This window comes from Armigeres subalbatus, chromosome 1, assembly GCF_024139115.2.
Source record: "Armigeres subalbatus isolate Guangzhou_Male chromosome 1, GZ_Asu_2, whole genome shotgun sequence".
NCBI lineage: Eukaryota > Metazoa > Arthropoda > Insecta > Diptera > Culicidae > Armigeres > Armigeres subalbatus.
The window spans coordinates 152879016-152891416 of NC_085139.1; the positions used below are offsets into that span (position 1 = coordinate 152879016).

The window sequence follows — 12401 nt, forward strand, 5'->3', positions numbered from 1 at the left end:
TTTATGGAATAATGTCTATTGATTCTATATTGTTTGAATATTAATTAATACTTTGTCATATTTGTTTTGAGCACATTATGCGACGTCTGGCTGTTGGCAATCGCACAGAAGAGTAACACATCGACAATCCGATTTCCGCGAACGTGCATTAGTGGTGAGCGACATGGCCATTTTTTTCGCTGACTAAACAGACAACAGCCAGACAGTGTGTCTAGTAGGCTCCGGAATAGACACTTTCTTTCCTGTGCGGATGACAATTGCGTGTACTGATACGGTCCAAGAGGAAACGGAAACCGTCTGGGTTATCAATATATGCACCGTACTGGGGGCTGTTGTTTTAGGATCGGCTGTGGTGCGGTCCGAACAGACAGAAGGACCGACAGTTAGGAACTGATAATTACGAATAACAGTATCACGGGCCACTTACCGGGATCAGGCGTTTCAAGGCCGGGAGGAGGTTGCGCTGATAGAGGTCCTGGCGTACTCCCAGAACCGGGTGACCGCACGTCGTCGTTCACTGCACCGCTGTACGATATCGATGAACTTGGCGGCCGCTGAAATTAAATTAAGGCAAAACATGTTCTATTAGGCAATGGTCAAACAGAAAAGGATGTCATGCAAACTATATATGAAAAAAAAACTGAAGACGACGCTTTTTTCCCTACATTTAAATTTCTCTAAATATAAACAATTTAGGGATTTTCACTGTGATTCAGTAACTCAGTCGATAGCTACTCCGTGATATAAACAATATATTTATTACAAAGCTCAGTTTTTAAATTTGATCTTGATTGATTTAATTTTACTTCCCGTAATTTTCCTGCAATATTTTTTGCTACTGCACTCTTGCACTTATCTTTTTTCCAGATGTTGACATGTGTGTCAACTTCACCACTCATTCCACAGACACTCTGACGCTTCTTCGACAGGGTCAGGTGCCAGCAGTCAGTGGATCCGTCATCAAGTGGATGAGACGAGTATCAAAACGAGCTTAATTTCAGTTTTATTACTTTATATTGCTTGATATGTCTTCCGAACGGAAAACGCTAGCCAGCCGTTAGGGCCAAACCATCATGTATCGGATCCGCTGGAGTCACAGTTTATTTGTCTGGTGTAGAAAACCCTTAGCCATGTGGCTCGTAAACGTGTTTGATTGCTCATTGACCTACACCTAAAATACTATCACCGCGGATCTATTCCATCAGCAGATTCAGATCGGGGAGACAATAAGAGCCGGATGCGAAGTCAGTGCTCGTAAAATTTTCGCTTGAACTAATTTCGAATAAAACTACTCAGAAATAAGTTATCAAGCGCTAAATGCGTTGACGTTCTTGCATTCGGACAAACCGCTAATAAAATTAGACGAGCGCGCAGCTTTGTTCGAGTTTTTATTGTTTACAACATGGGACGTGCAGCTGACGTTTTGTCTGGAACATTTCGACTTTATGGGATCATAATTTGACGTACTTAATTTTAAATTTTACAAAACGTTTGTCAAGTGTACGCACTACTTCTATTATGAGGTACAATCTTTATTACTATTGGTGTCAGTTTAATAGACATAACGTTAAGGACAGATTAACTAAATACAGTTCTGATTCGTTAGGTAAAAGTTTTAGTTTAGATAATTATAATAGTTTCTAGCAGATCTATTTTTATTTATAATCCATAAAAATTAGATCTATATCAATACAATGTCATTGTTTTTCTTTTACCATTAATAGAAGAAGGGTTTGCAAATGTTATAATTACACTAAAACACACATAAAAACCAATATTATATCAAACACAAGTTCCTGTAATTAACTTAATTTACTATTTAAAAATCCAAAATTGACATTGGTTAAGCTATCTGCACATTATCAACATATTATCAATATCATAGCTCGCATTTGTCACAACAGCGTTTTACGCCGATCCAAAAGTTCCCTTTAATTTCAATTCTCACTCGAGGACGTACATTGCGTGGCAGTAAAGTGGTCATCATTGCTTCACTACTCCTGAGACTTCGGCACTTATCTGTATCTAAAAGGCTGTTTTTTTTTTATTTCATTCGGCTGATGCTGCTAACGAAAAACTAAATCTTTCGAAGGTGCAAGGGGACCGAATCGGTTGGCTGACTTTTCTATTCGACCGACCGACCGACCTGTTTCGGTCTGTCTTATGCATCCCAGTGGGATACTGGCTTTATTGGATTACTAACCCTAGTGCGTCTTCGGTCACCACCGCACAAACCGTCTTGGCATGTTTCAATCAGGTAGATGAAGTTCTGCACCTCCACCAGTGTAAGGGTGGTCCAAACGTAAAAGGGCAATATTTTTGCCTGGTTTATGGCTAGAATTACGAGTTTATTGCACAAAATAGTAAGGCACCCGTTATATGAAAGTAACAAGAACAAAGGCTCTGGCACATCTCCCAAAATAAGTTCTTATAAAATAAGAAGGGACAGATAAGAAATTAAAAAACCGTCCGGTCATTGTCCGAAATGAATATTTGAGAGTTCTTCTCCTGTTTTTCTGAACCACCCTAAAAAACTTTCTTCAATTTAGTTTTAAATTTGAATCCTTCGGGTTACTGTTTTAGTTTATTCAATTTACTATATCGTAATTTAGAATGGTCGACTTTGAGATATAAACCTTACCATGGTTTATTGGCTTTGCCCACAAAAACGTGGTTGAATAATCGGTTGACTATTGCCTTTTGGGGGAGCATGTTTATTTGAAAAATATACATTTGACCACAGCAAAAAAAGTTAATAAATTTGGAATGTGTCAAATAAATTTGTAATGTGTAATGTGTTGTATCTTCTTAATAATTTCATTTCGATATTACAATTTTCTGCAGTTTTCAGTATTCTGATAAATAAATATCGAGATGTAACACAAAGCTAGAAATCACTGGCGGAGTTACATTGGGTCACAATGGGGAAAATGGCCCACCAAAATAAATATTTTTCCCAAAATTTGATTAAACACACCAAAATTATTCCTGTTAGGTTTTGTGGAGGAAATTTTTAAAGGCATTTCTTTGGAAATTTAATTAAGAGTTCCTTTCTACTTGGGATTAGTACCTTTTTCTATACAGTAGCAGTTGTATACTGGGCCACGTCCTTACAATCACGGAAACAAGGGAAGGAATTTTACTTTAACATCTACTAGTGAAGATGCAGGGAACCCCTACTACCTTCATAGATGTTTCGGGAAGGACAATTTGTGTTAGTTGGTAAGGAAGTTGAATAGGAAGCTCTATTCAACAATATAGAGCGTTTGTCAATAATAGTAGGGTAAAAGATCCGATAGTCGTGGGTATTCCTACAGTTGTGGTAGTGTTGTTTTTACAGAATCGACGTATTAAACGCAGCAACCCATGTAGTCCATCAATTTGTTGGCATGTCAGTAGACGAACGAAATAAAAGAAAATAGGTTTGGATTTCCCTTAAAATCGGTAAAGTATCACTAAAATACCTTATCTTTTTCTTGGCTTTGCACCAATAGTTGCGGTAGTGTTCCCATAGTTGCGAGTCACGTATGAAAACAATGGGATTCGCAACTATAGGAACTTGAATTAAAAATACCGCAACTATTGAAACACTTCGTCCGCACAGAACAACAAAATCGGCCCGCGCGAACTATCTGCTTACTGAGCAGAAACACAACAAAAACAGGCACTGGGTGAAGAATTTTTGATAGAATTTGTCAAAGAATTTCCTGAAGAACTTCTCACAAAATTTCTCAGAAATGTCCGAATCGATTTCTAAAAAAATCCAAAGGAATTCAAAAAAATCCGAAGAAATTCTTGAATCAATTTCCGAAGAAATTCGTGAACAAATTTCCAAAGCCCAAAGAAATTTCCCACGGAATCCAAAAGAATTTACAAAGTAATCACTAAAAGAACTTTGGATAAAATTGCTCAACTAATTCGTAAAGGAATTTACAGAGGTATCCTAAAGAAATTTTCTAAGGAAAACCTTGAGGAAGTTCAGAAGGGATTCCTAATGAAAAGTATGTAGGAATTCTTGGAATTTCTTCTCTGAAGTTCTAAAAGAATATCGGAAGGAATTATAAAATTTATTTATTTCCTTGATTTACTACCGAATGAATTTCTGGAGGATTTTCTAAAGGGTTCCCTGGAAGAATCTGAACGAATTTTTGACGAAATGCCTAACGGAATTCACAGATAAATCTAAGAATGTCTGACTTTGAAAATTCGTTCAGAAATTCTTAAGGAATTTCCTGGAATCTTGTCCTAGACCTTTGTAAGGAATTCCTGGGGAATTAGCGAAGTATTCATGAAGAAATTTCCGAACAAATTTCCAAAATAGTTCTTATAAAAAATTCTGAAGGAAAAAATTCTCAAGAATTCCTTAACTAATTTCCGAAGAAAATTGTGATCGTAAGTTCCGAACTAGTTCTTGATTGGAATTTCTTTTGATTTATTTCCGGAGGAGTTTTGTAAAACATCATTTGAGGAATTTCCTAAGAATTCCAGGAGGAACCTTAAAAAAAAATCTGGAGGAATTCAAGAATGAATCATTCGAAAAAAAAAATCCTAAAGAATACCTGGAGGAGTTCCTGATGGAATTGCATTTCATAAAGATCCTTGAAAAACCTGCGGGAATTCCTTTGGAAGTTCTACATGGGATTTATAGAAGGATAAAGAAGACGATCATAAATTAAAAAATAAGAAGGACTATGGGAAAGAATACATGAAGGTATTTTAAAAGGAATTCCTGCTGGAAGTTCTGGAAGAATTTCTTTAGAAGGCTGTACATTCCATGAGAAGTTTCCGAAGAAATTACTGGAGAAAAACCCAAAGGAATACCTACAGAAATTTTCGAATCAATATCTATTTATTGCTTAGATATACGTATACTTTGCATGCAGTCAAATGATATTGCCTCCACCTTATACACTTATCCGCTGCCAAATGCGACTTTGTGTTGGCTGGGATGTACGTATTTGAAAATTAAAAGGTGTTAATATATAAATTACTGATTATGGATATAAACACATAACTTGAGAGACCGCAGTTCTTGATCATAGTCCAATTTGTCATTATTTTTACTGTATTCCACATTGACACTAATTCAACCACAGAGAATTGATCATACCAAGGTAGACGGATTCGTCCCTCGGAACGAACGTACATTATGGCCGCCCCTCCTCGAACCGTTGTCTGCGCTCAAGTTTCTACAATTTATAATTCAAAACAAAACATCACTTATCGAGCGGTGGCTCAGTTTAGAACCAAAATTTTATAATTTATGTGACATAGGCACACACATCTGCACTGCACCCTCCTCTCCGAAGTCGCTTTCTCCGATTCCTTGCCTCCGTCAAATAGAGGAGGAATGAAGAAAAAACCACATGTCGTTACAAAACGAAAGCCAGTAAGAAATACGCGCACGCATTTCTTATGTATGAAGCAAGCAACCTTCCCGTACGTACAACCTCTTGGGTACGCATTTTCCCTGGAGGACTGCGGGATGAATCGACGATTGAAAATTTGGAAGGATTCAATAAAATGGTCCTTTTCATGATTGGAATTGTTTTCAGTTATTTATTTTTGAGGCGTGACTTTAAAATTGAACATCGAGCAACAGCTTTTTTCACTGGTGCTAAAATTTAGGGCTTGAAAGGATAAACCGAATTTTGTAGAACGAAAGTTTTGAAAACATGAAGCATTACGAGCATTACGAGTTTGCCATGTAGATCTAATCGGCTTGCAATGACTAAATCAGAGGTATCATTTAACACCACATTCCTCTTTCGAAAACATCTTGAAACAACACAGAAACACAAAAATTGCCCAGTGACAACTTTCTGGTTGCTTTCTTCTTCTCAACATCTCTCCAATTCTAGGGGTTGACAATTTCTCACATTAAAAATAAATATTTTAAAGAAAATCCCGCGTGGAACAATCGATGCGTGTCGCTCATGTTGTCGCATTGCTTGTTAGACTCTTAGGAATGAGATTTTTTTTTTGGTTTTCAAATCGATACACATCAAAAGTGATTGTTTTTGACGAACTGTAACATCTGACTGTTTTAATTGATTTACATTCCGTATTTGGATAACACTGCAAGCATCTAGATAATTAATTATTTTATACGTTGACAATAGACTGACGAGAAATATTTCTTAGGTTCTAGTGCATAAATAATCGCTTGGCTGGAAACACCCAACGATCGCAAAGCTCTATCAATAAATTGTTTGTTTAAAAAAATGTATTTATTTTTTGTGTTAGTAACGCTTGCATTAATAGTCATTACTCATTTAAACATTTCAAAAATAACTACGATTTTTTATTGAATTTTATCATCGTCAGGATTATACTACCAAATAAATCTTTTTTGGGAAAACCAGTTATTAATAAAATTATCAGGATTTACATTTTTGAACTAATTCTAATTGGGAGGCGATCAAGACAGCTATCACAATAAAACACAATCATCCATCATTCTTCCACCGGAATTCAAAATTATCGACCAAAATCCATGGAATCAGGTGCGTACAAATTGCACATGAATTATTAAAATTCCTCGCCAGCTAATTGTCTTGTATTAAATTTGTTCCGCGTCTCCAGCAGATTAGAGCTGCCTAATCTTTCCTATTATGCAGCGTTCCGCAGTCAGCACTCAACTGCTAGGGATCATGTTTTTCAAATGCATTCAGTTATCAAAAAAAAAGCTGACTGAGTAGTTTTAGGTGTACTTAATTTATCGCTACTGGAATCTTCAGACCGTGGCTAAGAAGTCGTTGTGGGTTAGATACAGGTGGAAATGGAGAGAACGCCTGTCGTCTATTCGTGCGAATAGTTTTCTCCCTGCTCCTCCTCCTACCCCAGTTTCGCTTCAACTCGCATATGAAGTGATGACGAGTGTACCACACGATGGAAATGATGTTGGAAATGATATGATAAAATAATACGACTCGACTAAGGGAAAATTCAGATTTTTCAATTATAAACTTTTGTGCTTTCTGCAGAGGCTGTTCCCGCAAATATAACAACAATAGCACAGCCATGTGTGTGTTTGCGTTGTTGATAAATGATACCGATCGCACGATCAACTTATCATTCGCGTTAATTAGAAAAAGCGTCGTGTTGCTAGCAATTAAATGCATTTCGCGATCGTTTATTACAATAAATGAAATGAAACATAGACTGGCGTGTTGCTGTTATATTTATTGGCGGTAAACGTTAACGCAAATTAAAACGCATATGAATGTATAATGAATAGACAATAGGTGCTGTCGTGACTTTCTTTTGTTGAAAGACTGAGGTGTCCCATAATTTATAATGCGCCTAATTATAAAGTATGATTCCGCCAATTGTAGTGAGGTTTGATAAAGATCGGGCCAATCTTAGATCTCACGCATTCGAATCGTCATGGTTTATGTTTGGGTGTCTTCTACAAGTCTGTGGATCCACTTTACTACATCGCGCAGCAATTAAGTGCCGAGCGTATCTTCCTCTTATCACAGTAGGCCTGTATGAAATCTCAGGTAGCATTTTTTATGAACGATTCCTATTTCGTGCTTTGATATTTCATTTTTCGACAAAGAAGCTTTGCATTTGAGCTCACTTCAACCCATACGAATGTTTGCAGAGTCTGTTTTTTATCAATATGCACCAGTAGTAGTAGTAGAGGAGAGCACACCAATGACACCGTTCCAATTGATTGGAATTTATTAGAATAAAAAACGCATAGTTTCAAGCAGGTCAAGATTCCAGTTGCAACGTAGTGCTAACGAGTTGGATTTCCCCAAAATGGGAAAAATCAACGACACGAACCAAATGCATGAAGGAGCTGTTAGAAGTCGCTGCGATGAGTGACGATCAGCCGCATACCATTGCCCCATCATCGCGTCATCATTGCCGGAACGCTTCAATTATCGAGGACTAATCAAGCAAAGTGCTCGCCAAAATAATACATTCCGGGGTGGCAGCTGTGGACTCGGCCAACCACACTCGCCTCGGAAAATGTTGCAAGTGAAAATATCAATTTTCGCCCTCCGGAACTACCCATCGACTGCAGCAAGTAAGCAGCAAGTGATCCCCGAATTCCCCTGTGGATTGCTCCGAGAGTGTGCGTGTTCGTCTTCCTCCACCGTTTCACCCGTGTGCGCCCTAGTGCGTCTATACTGATGGGTTGCACGGGCCGCTCGCCCCGCTGCTCTCCGCAGGGAAACAATTTTCTTACTGTGCGGCAATGGCGATGCGAAAGTTAAAGTTTTCACACAACTCAATAAAAAGTGGGAAAAACAAAACATTCTGCCGTGCACCAAGATCGCACCCCTCCATCCATGGCTTACTGTTTTGTCGTATACGAAATGAACAAATTCGTCTCCCAGTAGGCTGGATGTGAGGGACCATTTGGCAGCCCTTGATTTCTCAATATACACAATACCGATCCATTATGAGCAATCGCACCGCGGTAGAACTGCAGGGAGCGAAGAATAAGGGTAACCCATAAAAAGTAGTCTACCAATTGATTTTATTATTCCGTACATGTACGGAATATTAACAACAATGCATTATTAATGAAATTTTATCCTAACTGAATTTGATCGATTAGAGGCGAAGGAATGGCACTGGACGGGTGATGCAGCACTGTTTGGGACCGGACCGGGCCCTGGAAAAGTGTCAAACGATGCTCTTTTTCAAGGGTGTTGAAGATGAAATTACTGACAATTGTGAAGTTATAAATTCTATTTCGGTAAGTGGGAAAATTAACATAGATTTTTTCCGGCTACATTTGCAACATTAGGCAGTCGAGAGGAGACTCAACAGACGAAGTCTGGGATAATTTGATTTCTGAACGCTTGTCAGTCAGTCAGCGTCAGAGGAGTTCCAATCTGTGACGGCCATCAACTTTTATCAACTGGTGGCGGAATGGTGGCAAGACGACAAGGAAGAGGATTCGGAACGTACGCATTTTCCCAGCAGGTTCAAAACTGTCTTATCGACTAAGTCTCGGCCACTTGCATCGATGGTGGCTATGCATAATTCATATGTTAATCAACGAAAAGGGTAGATATTTGATTATTAACTTATATATGTATGAATAATGTATTTTTAATGTGAGTACGCAGTCACACGAGGGTTTAGCTAAGCTATTTAGAAATTGAAATCGTTCAATGTTCTATGTTACATCTGGGGTTTAACAAACACATTTCTGCCCCAATTGATCGACTGGCGAATGGAACAATTATACGATGGTGCAATCGTGGAACACTGAAGTTGACTCAATTATTAAAAAAAATCACAAATAAAATTTAACAACAAACTGTTACTGAACTGAATCGTTTTCATCGAAGTTTCGCAATAATGAACATGATAACATTATTAATAATTCGGCTTCAATCATGAGGTTTTTGGATTGTTTTTTAAACAAAATTTCATATAATGAAATAATTGCCAAGTCGGACACAGCGAATTCCGAATGAAGAAAATTATCGACTTATTTGTCATGTACTAATTACGTAATGGTTTACGTAAAGAGTCTGGTGAAGGAGTTTAGATAGTTCTAAGCTCTACATAAACAAAATGTTTGAACTGTTTTCCAGGAAAGGGCAGGACCGATCATTCAACTCTGGAAAATTATTTTAACATTTTTGTATAGCTCCTTGGTTTGCTACCCAAGAAAATACCCATAACATGCATATTCATAAAAAAAAGTTCCGTTAGAATATCTTTAGGTCCGGTCCTACCGCCTGTGCCGGGGCAAGCATCTGACTATTTCGCCACCGTGTACAGGCGGCCATTTGCCGCAAGGCGCCTACTTTTGCCGCATAGGATCCTTCTCCTTAAGGTGTCCGAGTCCTGCGCACGGTCTCCCACAACCAGTAGCTCAAGTCAACTGGCATGGAGTGATGAGCTGGCACTCTTCCATAGCCAACATAAATCCCGCCATCGTGAGGAGACATATAGAGAGAAGAGACAACACGGAAGTCTTTTAAAGCTCAGAGTTTTGGGCCACGAAGTACAGGACCAACAAGCATAGACGATTGCACAAGCCAAAAACTCCATATAAATAAAATGTAAACATTGCCCTCATGAAACTTCACTTGCCATTTGAAAACAGGTAAAAAAATTGTCAATGACGTCATGATGCAATGGTTCATTGCTACACCGACGGATAAGTGACGAGACAGGGGGTTGTCTTTGGAGAGTCACAGGTAGTATTTTAAGAGTGTCAAATATTCTACCTTAGCCTCAAATGATCAAACGTTTGTGGACTATGGAGCCAAAGAGCTCTGAACATCGAAAAGAGGCCCCGAAAAACATGTCATTTTTAGAGAAGTACGTTAAGTACTGCCGATCGCCCAGAGGTAATACTGATAGGTAGTCCCGGGGGGAATTATGGGGTTGCACCTCAAGGAGGGTTCAGTGAATAGAGCTAGTCACGGCTAGAGAATTCCCACACTCTGGTACAATGCCATGTGGTAGCTTGGCAACTGCTTAACTCGTGTACTGGGTCAGTGCATAGAGCATTACTCCTTGTAAAAAAATGTAAAAAAATACGTCTGTGGAGTGGACATCCGCACGTCCCAAACTATCACACCACGGGGTTTACTTCTCAGGGTCGGATATAGGCCTGCTTTAGGGACACAACGACACGAAACGCGGAGAAGCGAGGGGCAGTACAACAAAGTTATCGACGCAATGGCATGACAAGGAAGCGGATAACTAATTTAAGAACAAGATACATTTTACTAATTTATTTTAATGGGTTCGTTCCATTTTTTTAAATTATTTTAGTGGTTAGTTTTATGTTAGTACCGTTGCAGCCGATTGTTGCTTTTTCCTACCTTGCGGCTAAGCAGTCATCCGCCGAACGAGGAGTCTGGTGATAGCCGTTTCGGTGTCCGTTTCGTGTGGAGTTTGAATTTAAAACGGGGCGGTCGGAGCCAAGGTTGACTTGGCCTCCTACCAGGAACGAGATATCGGCAGATGGTGTCCATGCCGGAAACAATATACCGGGGCTTGACCCTACACTGGGACCGAGGTACTGGCAGTACCTGGGGATTTATCTTTCGCAGAAACGACGTACTGGCTGCTGCAGCAGGAACAAATCTTTAGGTGGGCATGGAGTTAGACGTGGTTCACGGCTGTCGTTACAATTCGCTGGATGGTGATAGAATCTCCTTCCGATATCAAAAGGGTCTCGGTGGAGTTCGACATCGTCCTTTACTCGTTTCACCTTTTATTTACTTTTACGTTTATTAACTGGCCGTCTCTTGGACAAGATGGCACGTCGGGAAATCAGCTAGATGTGGCTTCATTGGACAGCAAGCCACACGGACACAGTTCTCAAAAAGGACCCAGAGGTGGCACGTGGTCCCAGGCTTGCACAATATCCCCCTTTGGTGGTTGTGGACGGCTGGAAGGTAGTCTTCCAGGTTAGGTCGGAGGCTTATCGATTTCCCCAACCAAGGGGGAGGGGGTTGGTTACTTGGTTGCACTGAACCGGATTCCGGTTTGATGATTGTACACAGGATTCACTTTCTCCCTCAAATTTTCTTCCTTCGCGATCTGCTGCACACTCTAGCAAGTCTTCCATCCAACTCCCCGTTTTGTTTTCCTCCCCTTTATTTCCCTATACTCAATCAATTGTGCATTAATTCGTAGCATTCTCGAGTATGGAACACGAATCTGGACTACGTATCATTCCGCTCACATTGACCGCATCGAGAGAATACAGAAACGCTTCATCAACTACGCTTTGCGCCGTCTAACATGGAATGATCCAGCCAACCTATGCCCATACCAAAATCGTTGTGCATTGTTTGTCTTGCAACCGTTAATAGACCGTCGAGCGATGCTTCAAAGGATGTTTACTTTCGACGTCATAACATGCAACATCGACTGTAGTTACATCCGGAGAATCTTCGATTTCATACACCCTTTCGAAATTGACAACTGTTATGGATCCGTTGCCATCGCACCCATTACGGCCAAAATATTTCATTTTTTTCCTTGACTCCAATGTTAGCAAATTAGTATAAAAAAATAGTATTAAGTCAAACAATAAGTCTGTGCAATTTATAAATAGGAGCCGGTGTTCAATAAATAAAATAAAATAAAATATAATAAATATATCATAATCTTTCCAGCAATTCCAATGCATAAGGGAAATTGTTTTAATCAATAATATCAAAACATTAACACAGCATAACACAAATTAGATTCCGGAATATCACTCATTTGAAGGTGAAACTGCATCGTCGCTATTATGTCGATCTGCGAGTACCACCCCAAAACCCCTCCCAACGTAAGCGCATGTGTTTGGAAATTGAACGTGCTCATGGGGCGTGTGATTTAATGGCATTATCCTTTTGGCTGGATGAATGCTACGTTACCGATACGCACCGAGCCGAACTCCATCCAGCCCGGTG

General features: G+C 39.4%; 1 protein-coding gene across 1 annotated transcript in view; it reads right to left on the reverse strand.

Annotated features, from left to right (window-relative positions):
• Nucleotides 1–368: 368 nt before the first annotated feature.
• The window catches only part of LOC134205300 (homeobox protein homothorax-like), a 128579-nt gene continuing 116546 nt past the window's right edge, over nucleotides 369–12401 (reverse strand). The window contains exon 7 of the mRNA XM_062680438.1: nucleotides 369–554. Coding sequence (XP_062536422.1) covers nucleotides 384–554 — 171 coding nt within the window. The 3' untranslated portion in view covers nucleotides 369–383. The remainder of the gene's footprint in view (nucleotides 555–12401) is intronic.